This window comes from Cyprinus carpio, chromosome A9 (assembly GCF_018340385.1).
Source record: "Cyprinus carpio isolate SPL01 chromosome A9, ASM1834038v1, whole genome shotgun sequence".
Classification (NCBI taxonomy): Eukaryota; Metazoa; Chordata; class Actinopteri; order Cypriniformes; family Cyprinidae; genus Cyprinus; species Cyprinus carpio.
Window position 1 is genome coordinate 26,222,812 of NC_056580.1, and position 14,867 is coordinate 26,237,678.

General features: G+C 36.0%; 2 protein-coding genes across 2 annotated transcripts in view; one reads left to right on the forward strand and one right to left on the reverse strand.

Moving 5' to 3' along the window:
- Positions 1-241: 241 nt before the first annotated feature.
- On the reverse strand, positions 242-6,579 carry zgc:172182 (coiled-coil domain-containing protein 89). Its single transcript, XM_042764282.1, has 7 exons — positions 6,247-6,579; positions 2,786-3,258; positions 2,302-2,432; positions 1,671-1,807; positions 1,282-1,358; positions 675-774; positions 242-592 (listed from the first exon to the last, which is right to left on the reverse strand). The coding sequence occupies exons 1-7, from the start codon at positions 6,304-6,306 to the stop codon at positions 506-508; spliced, it is 1,065 nt and encodes a 354-aa protein (XP_042620216.1). The 5' UTR covers positions 6,307-6,579; the 3' UTR covers positions 242-505.
- A 1,645-nt stretch (positions 6,580-8,224) lies between these two features.
- Positions 8,225-14,867, forward strand: part of lrp2a (low density lipoprotein receptor-related protein 2a) — a 90,501-nt gene continuing 83,858 nt past the window's right edge. Inside the window, exon 1 of the mRNA XM_042764459.1 lies at positions 8,225-8,379. Coding sequence (XP_042620393.1) covers positions 8,283-8,379 — 97 coding nt within the window. The 5' untranslated portion in view covers positions 8,225-8,282. The remainder of the gene's footprint in view (positions 8,380-14,867) is intronic.

Below are 14,867 nucleotides of genomic sequence, written 5' to 3' on the forward strand. Positions count from 1 at the left end.
CCTAAATTATCTGAAAAGCATCATATGATATAATCATCTTGGTTGGAGAGAGCTAAAAAAAAATGTGGGATTTCAAAACCTATATTTGCAAATTAGTTGAAAAATTCCCTTATTTGAAAGGCAATATTTGACTTGAATTTAAAGCTCACAATGATCAGAGATTTTCCAATTAATCGCAATCAGGTGATTTTCTAATAATCATGACAGAGCCTTTGACAGTCGACACTAAAAACACTAACAGTTATAGTTTAAAAATGCTATTTTTATTTATAAAAGTCACAGTTTAGCCAAAACAACCTATTTGCAAACTATCAAACTCCCCTACAGAAATACTTTAAACTGCCCCTACTGACGGAAGACATTCTCTTAAGAAAAATCTCATTTCACCTGTGTCTTCTGGTTCATTATATACAAGTGCTCCATATGCGATGAGCCAGTAGTTGTCGCTATATTATGGCTGATTTTGATGATGATTTGATGATGATGATGGAAAGGGATGGATGGCTCAGATGATCATGTGCCGAAGTTTGCAGTTTAACTCCTTCTCCTTCTCAAGCAGTCCACTGCTGTGCTTTTTAAATGCCTCAAACTCCTAAAAATGTGATATGTAAAAACATTGATATGCTACTGAGACCAAGATGTCCAATATACATACAGGTTTTCTTTTAGCAGACCTTTTTCAACTCATTGCAGGTGTCCTCTGCCCTCTCTAAGGCGTCCTGTAGATCCTTCACTCTTAATTCACGGTTCACAGCTGCAGCTTCTGTTTCAAACCTGATTTAAAAAAAAAAAAAAAAAAAAAAAAAAAAAACTTGAGAAAGACAAACTAAGAAAGTAATGCATTATGGACATTGGTCATGTGCAAACAGAAACTCAAAGTCATAAAGGAAGTCAAAAATCCGGAACTGATCTTTTGTCTGTTGTACTGGTTAATGGCAAAGGAACAGTTCACCCAAATTTACCCTCATGTCATTCTGACCATGCAATATTTTCTTTCTACCACTATGAGACTGCCTTTATCATACATTTATGGTGCTTTCTTTAGTCTGACAGATGTATTCTTTATCTAATGTCCTCAAATGGAAATAGAAGCATTCTGCCGAAAAATCGAATTTTATGTTTCATGGAAGGAAAAAATCACAGGGTTGGAATGACTTGAAACTGCGTAAATGATAATCAAAGTTTCACTTTTGGGTGAATTACTCCTTTAATAAACATGGCATGTGTTATTTATACAGAAAGTCTAGTATTAATGCATAAAAGTTGTTTTGAGATTCAAACCTGTTTTCTGCATCTAGTCTGCCGTTCTCAGCTTCCTGTCTTTTCTGCTCCAGCTCCTGAATTTCAGCTTGCTTGTCCTTTAACACATTGCAATGAAATCATTACTCCAAAACAAACAGTAATGTAACTGATAATTAATAATGAAACTAGGGTAAGAATACATCCTTTTTTCCCCCAGACGTGTCCTGGACGGGATATCTAAATTGCCTAAAATGTCTGGGTTTTGGCTTTGTTTTGCTATTGTACTTGCTATAGGTAATGACTTAAATGTAGTTTGACCAATAGCATGCATGCATTGTACATAATCGACCAATCGTGGCATGCAAGAAGGTGGAATCAAACAAAGAATGGTTAAAGCAATGCAAATATGCATTATTTTTATTGCTCACCAGTATAATTTTCCCACGCTGCATTGAGAGATCAATAAGATCATCCTTTTCCTTCTCGAGTTTCTCCAGTCTCTCTTGAGTGTCTGTCTCTCTCATTGATTCTTTTTCCTGAGTTTGTCTTAGTTTGAAATCCAACTCTGTTGGAGAGAAATGTGTGAGGTGTTTAACAGTGTGCAAGTTACAACTGGACAACTACACAAATTTAAAGACTTTTGTTCATGCTTAGCGTAGTCCACATCTTTTAAATTCTCAACTAGCTTTGCTTCAGGACATTAACATAAAAACATTTTTTGTTAAAAATAAAAAATACTTAAACTTTTTGGCAACGTTTCACATTTCCATTTAGTTTAGCTTCATGCACTAATATAACTAAAACTAAAACTGAAATAAAAATGAACAAAAACTATATATAGACATTTAAAAAACAAAATAAATAAATAAGCAAAAACACAACTAAAGTACTAAAACTTAAACTAAAATGAAAATGAAAATGGAATATGTAATAAATTCAAATTTTGAAAAACAAAAAAAAAAAACTATTTTAAATGTCATCAACTTGCAAAAACTATAATTATAATTCTTACTAAGTTTGTTATTATTGTTTGGCTTTGGTGAAATATTGAACACATACCTGCACACATCTCTACAGCATTCTTCAGCTGTTTCTGTGTGTCGCTCAGTTCGTTCTTCAAAGACGCCTCTTTAATCTGATGGAGGTTGATCAGTTCTTTCAGTTTAATCTGGAAACCTGTTGTTTTCTCCCTGTGGGGATCATAAAGATTCAGTTCAATTGTACTTATTTCACTGAATCATATAAAGTAAACAGTAACCGTCAACTTTTTCAGTTCTGGAACTAATTTTGCCATTCATTTTCTCCATATGCATTTTTAAAAATTAATTAATAAATAGTTCTAATAAGCATGAGTTTTTGAAAACTTGAGTCTCTCTTCAGCATTATGAATTCTATGTTCTATGTAGATTGTTTTTTTTTGTTTGTTTTTTTTACCAGAAATATGGCAATTAAGCATTCTTTATCATTAATAAATGTATTTCTCTATGGAGATCAATGAGGTTTTTACTTCCAGAACATACTGAAACCGAGAAGCGTTCCTTACTGATACTCTGTTTCTAGTCTCTTATGTTGCTCTGCCAAGTCCTTGAGCTCTTGAGTCAGTTTGAGGATGGTCTTCTCTTTTTCTTGCACTTCCTCACTGAAAAGCGTTTCATTTTCCTTTCTGAGTCTCTCATTCTCTTTCTCCAGCTTCACATTCTGGCTCTTGTACTCGTTCTTGAAGTTGATCAGCTCTCGGTGGTTGGAGGCCAGGTGCATGAATCTCTGCTCCAGCAGTTCGGATTTCTTCCTCTCGTTCTCCAGCTCCAGCTGCACATTGGCTCTCAGGTTCTCCAGCTCTGTGTTGATCTTCTCCAGAGCCTGACAGCGCAGAAGCATCTCGTCTGCTCTCTGTTTCAGGATGCAGATGAGAGTTGACTGCTCGTCGATTCTTGATCGCAGCACTTCTGCTTCTGTCCTTTCTTCCTGAGAGAGACTTCTGAGCTTTTCCAGTGCTTGGTGCACATCGTCCATATCCTTAGAGGAAGGATTAAGATCTAGGTTTAAATCTGTGCTAATACAAGTCATTATATTTAACAACACAAGAAGTGATTTCTGCTAAATTGAAATTGTCTAAGAATCAATTCTGAAAGATGCATGAGATGCATAATTGGCTCTAGATGGGTTTTTAAAGCCTGATACTGATATTTAGAGAAAAGGCTGTCAAATAGCTAATACAGTTGCCAGTATAATCAAACTAAAGAAGTAGTTCACCCAACAATGAAAAGTTGCTAAAAATGTACTGACCCTCAGGCCATCCAAGATGTAGCTGAGTTTGTTTTTTTCATCGGAACAGGTGTGGAGAAATTTAGCATTACATCACTTGCTTTGCTTGTAAAAAGTGCTTTGCCTGTGCATATTTCTCTCCTGATTCAGACAAGACAACTTTTTCCACTGGAGAAAGCAATTTTAAGGATAGAGGACTCGATAGAGGGCTGTAAGCAGCGGTTTGAAGTTAAAAACATGGATCCGTTTCTTACAAACAGTGCAGATGATCACTTCACAAGATGATAACTGCTGGACTAGAGTCGTGTGAATTACTTGTGAACAGCAAGTGATGTAATGCTTAATTTCTCCAAATTTGTTCCAATGAAGAAACAAACTCATCTAAATCTTGGAAGGCCTGAGGGTGAAAATGTATTTTTGTGTACTATTCCATTATTAACTTATCTTGTAACTTATCTTGTATAGTGAAAGTGCCAAGTATGGTAACCCACACTCGGAATTGGTGCTCTGCATTTAACCCATCAAGTGCACACACACAGCAGTAAGAAATGTGAACACACCATGAACACACACCCGGAGCAGTGGGCAGCTATATATCCAGCGCCCGGGGAGCAACTGGGGGTTCAGTGCCTTGCTCAAGGGGAATGCAGCCATGGGTATTGAGGGTGGAAGAGAGCGCTGTTCATTCACTCCCTCCCACCTACAACTTCTGCCAGCACCGAGACTCGAACCTGCGACCTCCGGGTTGCAAGTAAAACTCTCTAACAATTAGGCCACAGCTGCCCCCTATATATTGCATATTTTATGTTTATATGTTGTATACTATGTTATTTACCTTATGTAAAGTGTCCTTGGGTGTTTGAAAGGCGCTATATAACTAAAACATATTATTATTATTATTATTATTATTAATAATAAGTCATAGCACATGCAAAATTGCTGAATTTAAATTACATTAAAAAAAAAATTTATTTATTACAATATTTACTCAGAAATATTTTAAAATAATTTAGAAAATGTTTCTGCACTGACAAAGCTGTTGGAAGAATGAGTCAAAATGACAAAATATTGTTTATTAATCAGCCCGGATGGTAAATTGGTCTATTTCTTGTACAGTTTCACATTGGCACTGTAAATTACATACTTTTTTTTATTATAAGAGATGCTTTTATTCAAAATAACTAACAATTGAGAAATACAAGCGATTCAAAATAAGGAGGCAAAAAACACAGGAAGTGCTGGCAATACAAAGTTCCTGAATTATTTCTTTCCAAGGATGTTTTTCAGGTACAATCAGGCAAAAGAGAAAATGGGGCTTTGGCTCCACCTTTCTGCCACTAGAGTCCAGCAGGAAATGGGACTGGACCATTTCAGTCAGGAGGGAGGGTCACATTCACATGTTGCTAGTTATGAGGATTCATTTTATTATTGGTTTAGTTATGGATACAGCTGTATGATCATTTAAAAATTATGGGTATTATTCATAGGTTTGTTTTTGTTTAGGTTTCATTTCTGAATGTTGTTTTTTAATACACACCTCAGATGGTTTTGGTAGACTTAGGTCTATATCCTGTTTGTATGAGCCTTATTTGGGATTTTTTTTTTAATAATGTTTTTATTATTATTATTATTATTATTATTATTTAGTATTTGTTAATCAGGGTAGATCCTCTATTTTATTTTAGAAGCATTACAATCATTTCTTTTTGTCAGTTTTCATTGCTTTACCCATTTCCTCATGACTGGTGTTTATTTTTGTGCTAGACATTTTATTTTTGATAGCTACGCTTAAAAAAAGTTAAATAATAATAATAATATTATTTTTATTTATTTTATTTATTTATTTATTTTGCACTGCTTGTGACCTGACTTCACCTGGTCTGCTCCATTACACAAGTAACCACAATAAAACTACACTTGGATGCACAAGTCAAGCAAGAGCCTAATATATTATGATGGCAGATTTTAAATAAAGGTTTATCTGATATTTCAGAAGTAGGGTATCTGTTGGGGCAAGTTGTCACATGTTTGAGATATCTAAATATTATTCATATAATTTTGTTCAGTGTACTGTAATATTTATTGACCAAAACAATGGAGTTTTTGTAAGTTACACTACGCATATGTGCTTGCATGATGCTATTTATGACCATTGTGACAAGTTACCCCATTCAGTGTGACGCCACAGAGGCGTGTTATGAAAAAAAGTCGATGCGTGTTGTATGATCTGTTTTGTTTATTTTTATTTTCTTAAGCAGTATCGGTGGAAATGTTGAAGCTGTGTGTCAACGAAACTGAATTGGAGGAAGTAAAATAAATTCAATGAAAATATTAAATAGGGTTAAAAAATGTGACAACAAGCCCCGGTATGTTTACCCTACTGGGAGATTATTGGTTTTAAAGCTCACAGACTGCAAGTAGAGTATTGCACCTCACGTATTATAAAGCGAAACTATTAATTCAGTCTTAAAATGAAATGTGTAAAACAAAAAACAAAACATTTTTTTTTTTCAATTTTTTTTCAATTTTTTTTCAATTTTTTTTTTTTTTTTAGCAATGCGTATCCGGTTGCTTTGGTATTTTTGGGCGAATTATGTGCTTCAAACCACGATGTTATCACAAACAATATGAAAACAGTCGGTGGTTGGTCGATTTTGACACGCAAACACAGATCACGCGTGTCAGTCGCTGAAATGGGCGTAAACAGTTTTGTAAAACATCACACGCTCTCCAACGTACCTGTTTGGTGTCTTTGATCATCGTTTTGAGGTCTATTTGGATTTTCTGTGGAGATGTCATGTTGAATCTCCCACGGCTGTGTTTTGCAGAAAAAAAAGCAGGTTTCTTCACCAAGGCGTCTCAACCGCAATGAGCTGCAGTGATGTTACAGCTTGTGGCGATACAAAGTTTCCCCGGTTGCCCCTAGCAACAGCGAATTTCGTCACGATCATTTTGCGTGTTTTCCCCTTGAATAGACTACATTTGAGAATGTAATGCGGCATTTTAAAAATCGACTAATATTTATAACACGCACTGTTGTTCCAGATATGTATGTTTTGTGGTTTCCCCTCAGGTTGAGCAGATTGGGCTGAAAATGCAGGTGTAGTGCTCGAGTTCTACCACTAGATGTCGCCACTCCTCTGTGCTGTATGGCGCTACACTGGTTCGAAAGGTGCAGAATTGTTTTTATACATTTGCATTAGGTTGATTAGAAGATTTAATAATAAAGAATTATTTTGATTAGCATTACGTTATAATCTACAGCCTTAGCTCTGTTGAAAAAAAAAAATCAACAGACTGTTCTTATGGTTTGTTTTAGAGTTTTCCCAGCCAAGATCTTCAAACCATCTTAGGCTGGTTTAAGATGTTTTAATCAGTGGGAGCTCTTTAATCATGAAGTGAGGATCACAGGACATAAAAGGCTCACTTTAACATACATCGAATCTTTATGCAACTTTAGTTTTGGCCCAAAAGGATCAATTATTAGCTAAGCACTAGATCTTTAACCTGCCTTATAGAAATCCACTGACCTTAAGTAACGCATTTAAAACCGTGTTCTGCATTATTTGAGTCCGGCCTGCTCAGCCTATGGAAAACTTGAACTTGTGCTCAATCTTGAGAATCAGAGACAGCTGTGGGTTCTTATCAATAATAATTTGTCTCATTGCAAAAATATGGACTCGAGCGTCCAACCTTAGAAGTATCATGCTGTGGTTTTACAACAGACTCTACAAAAACCACAGTCAGTTTGTTATTATTGAATTGGTAGCTGTGTTTCTGAAGAGAGTAGCTGGTTTCTAACTGGTTTAAGCTGGTCATTAACAGTTGAAAGATGGTCATTAGGTGGCTGATCACCAGTTTGACTGCCTTAAACTGATAAGACAATGATGTCACATTGTTTTTTTAATTGACTACAATAATCCGCACCGTCTATTGACAAGCCTGCATTAGATTTTGAAAACGACTGAATGGCCATTTCTATTTATTGTTCAATCAGACACAAGTTTAGGAAACTTAAATGTGCTTCCCTAAACGTGATGTAAAATAGCCAAAGGCTACACACTGCAGTGCATTACCGATGTAGAGTATCAAGAAGGTTTTAATGTTGTGATGAAAACATTCTTACAGTGCACTGTTAAAAAAGATTCTTTCTTTTAAAGTTTTAATGTGTTACTTTTACCATTTCTCTGTAACGCTTTATGAAATTTTTGAGTGAAAATTGTTTGAGTGAAAATCCTACACCAACATTTTTCAGTGTAATAATATAATAAATCACACACACACACACACACACACATATATATATATATATATATATATATATATATATAGATATATATACATACATACATACTAATAATATATTATCTTATGTCAGAAAATCTCTAAAATCATTTTATCAACCTGCCATTCATTCCGTTGCAAAATCGGGGAACATGCAAATCAGCAACAGGTATCTCAGTAAATAAAGAAATGGCTAATAATAATTATTATTTATAACAGTTATTAGATTTCTTTTTATTGTAACAGCAGTAATACCAGTGACCTGTGACTATTTCGCACAGGCTACTGTGACTGCAGCATCCACACATCATGTAGTCGAGTCAGACAGTGAGCTCAGCAGGTTCCTGGGAGCTAGTTAAGGATTTGATCCTGTGGGGCGAGCTGAGGGGGGGACTGGGGAGCGTCATGTGCACGCCCTTTTTCATCAGCCCGGGACAAGTGAGTAAGAGCCACTTCACTGCATCTCAGTCCCAAGAGCTCCATCTGGCTTCATGAGGGGCTGGACACACCAGCCGGGACCGTGCATCACAATGCACCTCCAGCTTCTCCTCATTATAACTGTATGCGTGCTTCATTGCGATTGTCAAGGTACGGTGCGACTTTTATTATTAACGTGTTTAGTATCATTCTTGTTTTAGACATGGTCCCCTTGTAGTGCGACTTTTCTAACAATAGACATAACAGGCAAGTAGCTTTGCATCATATCAAAATTATTCTGGTTTAATTGACCTGCGTAACTGGGGGAAAAGTGCAAATAGATTCTCACTCTTTTTTTTTTTTTTTTTTTTTTGTGGAAAAAGAAACAATCGCTCATCGAATAACGGTGCGAATAACGGCATTGTTATTTATAACAAACGGATTTTCGCTCAAAATAAAATTAGATCGTAAAAATAACACCTATATGTGACAGAACAACTATTTGTTTTAAAAAAAAAAGTTTAAGATGAATATTGAAACATTGTCGCTGTGGCGCACAAAGCCTCGCTCAGACAGATCTGAGGCTCTCGGAGAACTTTTGCGTGGGCTTTGGCGTTGCTATGTAACAGAGACGAGCATGTGACTTGAAGACAATCTCAAGCAGGACCCCAAGCTGCTGTACAAAGCAAATTCAACACATTTCTGCGCTCGGGCCTGTTTCTGAAAGACTTAACCAGTCAGCGAGGAGGGGCGGTAGAGTTTGAGACGCGCGTTTTGTTAGTGACTTGACAGCAGCAGGTTGCTCTGGTGCAAATGTGTGTTTGCATGGCTAGAGCTTCTCCAAGTGTAATCTGCTTTCTTTTTGCCCAACCCTTAGTATGTAAGCTTCTTATGTGAATCAAGCAACTAATTACTCAGCAGCTGCCGTTCAAGACTAGCACTGCTGCTCATGAATCCCTTTGTTATCCTAGTGAACATTAGCTGTGGTTGTCTTTATTGAGATTAAACCGTCTGTGTTTGTTTGTTCGTAGGGTGGGATGGTTGCGTTTAAGAAAGCAAATTAAATTCAGTTTACTGACCATTACAACCTCAAGGCTTCAAAATCGCATCTTCTCGCACGGTCTTTTGGGTATTCGTACTGCTAAGTTTGCGTTAGGTTTAAGTTTGTGGCTTGATTGATCTCCTCAGAAATGCGAGCCAGGAATGAGTTCCAGTAATCCAGCTTTATTCAGCATGTGTTTTGGAGGAAATGACCGAAGGGTCTTGATGGAGGGGGGACAGGTTACTTTCTCTAATCCGCTGAGCCTCACTTCCTGTTGGTTCCTCTGACTCTCGGTTTCAGAGCTGGGGGTCAAAGGTCTTTGAAGGTAGTTACTGGTTACCTTGTTTAGCATGATGCATTTTAATTTAAACTTGGACTATTTTTTGGGGAAAAACCCTGAGTTGGCACAGTCTAAACAGTTTTGACACCTCATGTCATGATGTTTATTAACCAACTTGTGAACCCGTCCTGTGCAAATTAATATTTACAGCCATGAGCGTGTTACTCATTGCCTGCAAATGTGATGATGATGCTGCTGACTGACAACTTGTTTTTGTTTTTTTTTTAAATTCACTTTCATTAGTCTTGTATTAGCCATCTTTGGATTGCAATGATTAAAAGGACACTTTCACTCAGTGTCACATTCACCAGCAGCCTTTTTTTTTCATTATTATGTGCAGCCATGGGTGCAGACAATACCATGAAGATCAGCGAACAATGATATCTCATTCAGTAGACTCAGTCAGATGTGGATCAGTGAGGGGCCTCATGATCTGTAACAGGATTTCCATCCACAAAAAAGAGTGGAAATCAGTTTGATGCTGGACAGAGGGCCTTATCTGAACCTGGCTGTCAGCAAGCTTTAAAGTGCATAATCTAAACACCTTTGCATTTGACTCTGTTTACAGTAAACTTCAATGTAAGCTTGTTTCCACCACAGATTAATATATATATATATATATATATATATATATATATATATATATATATATATATATATATATATATATATATAAATATATATGTATATATAGATAGATAGATAGATAGATAAAGGCAATAACAATGTCTTACAGTATCTTAAAATTCAGACTTTTTTCTGAATTGTGAGTTTACATCTCTCAGTTCTGTTTCCTCCGTGGAATAATAATAAAAGAAGGCAATTGTGACTTTTATCTCACCAAATCTATCTTGCAGTTATGAGTTTGCATCTCACAATTACTTGTTTATATCTTGAAATACTGAATTTTATATCTTGTAATTCTGACTTTTTCTCAGCATTGCTAAAAAAAATTCGGAATTCGGAAAAAAATCGGAAATCGTGAGATAAAAAGTCACAGTTATCGATCTTAATTTTTAATCCTGTGGTGCAAACAAACTTCTATAAACAATCCCAATAATGTCCAACACTTTCAAACTACTTGTACGTTCTATAAATTTTAATCATTTTACAGTGTACTTTAGATATTTATATTGTCACATAATGTAAACTATATTATTGCCCGACAATATTTAAAGTTGGATCCAACTTTATCCATATACATACAGTAAATACAGTAAAACTCATGCAAAGCAATAGCAAATCTCAACTGTTTGATTGTTTCTTTCACCACAAACTATATAATTGCCCAGCGATATATTTAAAATTTGCTATATAGTATATCCAGCTTTATCCTAATACATACATCATGGCTTTCTGAAAGGCTGTTTTGAAACAATGTGCTATGCAAATCAATTTGATTTGACTATTATGTATTTTATTGTGCTGCATGGGATGGGAGTAGACTTTCGAATACTTTCTTGCCTCAAATTAATAATTGTTCTGTTGTGATTCCTCTCGGAGCTGGTTGGTTTGGTTCAAGGCTTAGAACTTTTTATTGAAGAGCGGTTTGAAATCCTTATGGAGCAAATGAATGGGAAAATACTAGTAACTATTGCAACTCTTCCCATCTTAAAACATTTTAAAGTTTGCCAGGGACTGAAGTAGCACTTTTGTACTCAAACTCAAGCATCCCAAAACTGAACACAAAAGTCACTAGACACCTTCAAAATTTCACAAATACCATTAAAAAAAAACATCTACTAACATAAAAAAAAACTTCCACTAAGCAATATCATTACTTTCACTAAAAAATAATTTAACATTCTAGAAAGAATTGCATGTCTGCTTGACGTGTGTTTGGTGTTCATTTCTGTGTGTAGGTTATAATACAAATGTGTGAACAAGCTAAACAGACAATAATGACGTCAGCATTTTGAACAGTGAGAAAATGCCGAAATCACATTTTCCTGTTCTGCACGTGCTCCTTAAACCTCACACAGGCTTCTGGGCTTTTCCGGTGAGAGTCCTTGAGCAACAGGGCTGCTGTATTAGAAACAGGAGCAGAAGTTAACACAGTTGGCACTAATGAAGACTTCTGATCCTCTCAGTGTAAACAGCACCCTCACTGGCTGTATCAGTCACTGCCGCAGTGCCATCTGAAAGCTGAGAAGCCTGTGTGATGGTGTTCTCGTTTGAAGACGTTAGATTGAGTGAGAGTGGGTTGTAAATCATTTTAACTTAAAAGAGACCAAAATTGAACAACCTGTGGTCATCTGCTCACCCTTGTGTCATTCTAAACCTGTATAATTGTATATTTTATGTGCAATACAAAAGATGTTTTTAAAAATGTAAAAAAAAAACTAAATGCGGTGTTAAGTATAATTGAAATACTAATATAGTTTTTATTAATATTTTGAATTAGATTTTATTTTTATATTTTCTGTTTTCATTTTAATTTTAGGTAAAATTTTAGTAAATTTGTTGTGCATTTTTTTTTTTTTTTTTAGTTTAAAGTTTTAGTTTCTAGTTTAGGTTAATTAGTTTCAGTTATTTTAGTACTTAAACTAACTAAATGAAATTGTTCCCTTAGCATTTGGGCCCTTTCTGATATTAGATTTTATTTCAGTTAATGTTTATTTGGTAACACTTTACAACGAGGTTCCATTTGTTAACATTTGTTAACTACATTACTGTATTTAACATGAACAGAAAATGAAACATACTGATGGTAGGAAATGTATAGCTCATTTTTAATATTAGTTAATGCATTTAGTAACATTAACTAATGGACCTTATTTTAAATTGTTACCCTTTAAGTAATACAATATATATATATATATTTTAAACCCTGGCTAAATTAACAGCATTTATACAGCATTTATTATTCTGGGTTAATGTTAATTTCTGCATATACTAATGCATTTTAAACATGAATTAGTAACTAATAGTATATTTATAGATTCAAAATGAATAAATTATGTCAAAATGTTGTTTATTGTTTATTTTTACACTATTTATGACCTGTAGATTTTGGAACTAGCACATTTTTGGTGCTGATTATTTCACATTTTACAAATAATTTGGACAATATTTCAATCTCACAATCTCAAATTTGTTCTAAAGTTTCCAATAAGAGACAGCGGTGCTGATCTGAATGGCTTAATAGGCTTCCCGACTCTATGTTTGCCTCCTTTCCACTCGCCACCAATGCCAAGCTGCTTCCCGTACCAGTAAGTCTTTTCTCCAAGACTCTGTTTAGGCCATGCGAGCCAAAGTCAGTTGTAAAGCAATTGACTGCATTCTGTGTCATAGATTTCCATATGAAATGGGCTGCCGCACTCGGCTCTGCAGTATGACCGGCCAGCTCTGGCACTGGGGTCTGCCAGCCATTCCTGCGCATGCATTCGCCCCAAAACAAGGCGGCATTGATGAAAGAAGTGACACCTCTCCCATGGCCCCCACGGGACTGGAAAGAGATGTTTTGGGGGGCTTGCTAGTGGCTGGCAAGTGCCTTTATTTTTTTTAAAGGGAAAGAGGGATGGCAGAATGGAGGAGGATGGGCCGATGGGCCTCTTTTCGGCTTTCTTTCTCGCAGGAAGCTCTACTGTATTCCCCCATTCTGTTATCCATCTCCATCGGCCCTTTTGGCGTGCTGACACTTTCAGTTATGGGGCTGCAGCCCCGCCAGCCAGGCCATTGTGCCATTGTGGTCTCACAGTGGGGTCTAAGCCTTTGGGAGGCTTCATTCTAATGAAAATTCCTCCACCGCACTCTCTTTGTGACCCGACGTTGGCGCGTCCTTGTTTTTCCCCTCAGATAGTTTTTGAGATTCTTGCCTGCTGAGGGTTTAAGTTGGCTAATTAGAAAAGACATGCCAAGAGAGGAGACGGGGACGGAGGGGGGGCAAAAAAGGAAACAGCAAACAGAACAAAGCAGGGTAAGCAAAGACATTAATGAAGGATGGAAAAACAAGTTCAGTCCCCATCAACAGGAGAACAGCATTTGCATAATACAAGCCGTTTTCCTCACAATGGCCCGCCGGGACAATCGCATAACTGTTGTCATTCGCGCAATCTTAGTTAAGACGTCCAAATAACACCCTTTTAAAGACACCCCAGGAAATGACGGGGTTAAATGCTTCGTTTTGCTGAGTGCAGGAACAGGATAGGCCCGCCGCTGTTCACTTTACCTGTCGCTTTTCCCAGTTGCTGATACTATCAGGAAACACTGGCTTTTTTTTTCCAGGGTCTCGGCGGATAGGTTTCAGCTTTTGGCAGCGACTGACAGGTTGTATAGCTGATTCATACTGTTAAACTGAGAGAAAACAATTAATTGGGAGTGAAAATCTGTGTTATTTAAATGTCATTGATATACTATTATAGCTTTTGTTAATATTTTGAACAATCTTTTATTTTTTTAATTTTTTGTTGCCAACTTTTTTGGTTTTTATCATTTTTATTTTTTTTTCTTAAATAAACTGTATGCTTTTATTAATTTTTATTTAAGTTTAAGTTTTATTATTTTAGTGCTTCAACCTAAACTTAATAAACTTAATAAAGAAAACTGAGGAATACATTTTTTCAATATTTTTTTTGTTTGTATTGTTTTTTATTTATTTTATTATTTATTATAAATAATACTTTTTTTATATATGTATAGTTTTATTTGTTTTTATTACAGATTTAGTTTGAATTATTTTAGTACTTCAACTTGAATTAGAATTGAAAGAAAATAAGGAATAAAAAATGAAAAAAAAAATTTTTTTGTTTTATTTTATTTCAGTCAACATTTCAAGTAAAAAATCTGTATATTTTTGGGGTTTAATTTTTAGTTATTGATAACAACCCTGGTAGAAATCAAGTATAAAATGTATTAGCATTCTGATTCACTCATATCCTGGCAGCGCGTGTGGAAACGGCCGATGGCTGATGTTTAAAATTCTATTATTTGCGAGCGGGTGTCAGTAAAAGCATCTCACCTCCTAGATCCTGTATATGCCAATTGTCTACCTGTGCGTTACAGACGCTGCTGAAACCCTCGAGATCATGTCCTTCCAACAAAGGATTCCTTTGAGCGAGTAGAGCAGCAATTTTATCATTAGTAAACTGAGCAGGAAAAAGGCTCGTTTCCCAATTGGCTGCCGAAGGAGTTAAAAAGGAAGCCCATTTGGCTGGCATGCTTTAAAAGCGTTTGCTCTGGTGTTTGGTCTAGACCTCTCGCTATGAGGAGGCCCTCGCTGAGCTTTTAGCGCCGCAGCTCAAGCACAAAACCCCGTGGCCTTCTGGCAGAGGACGA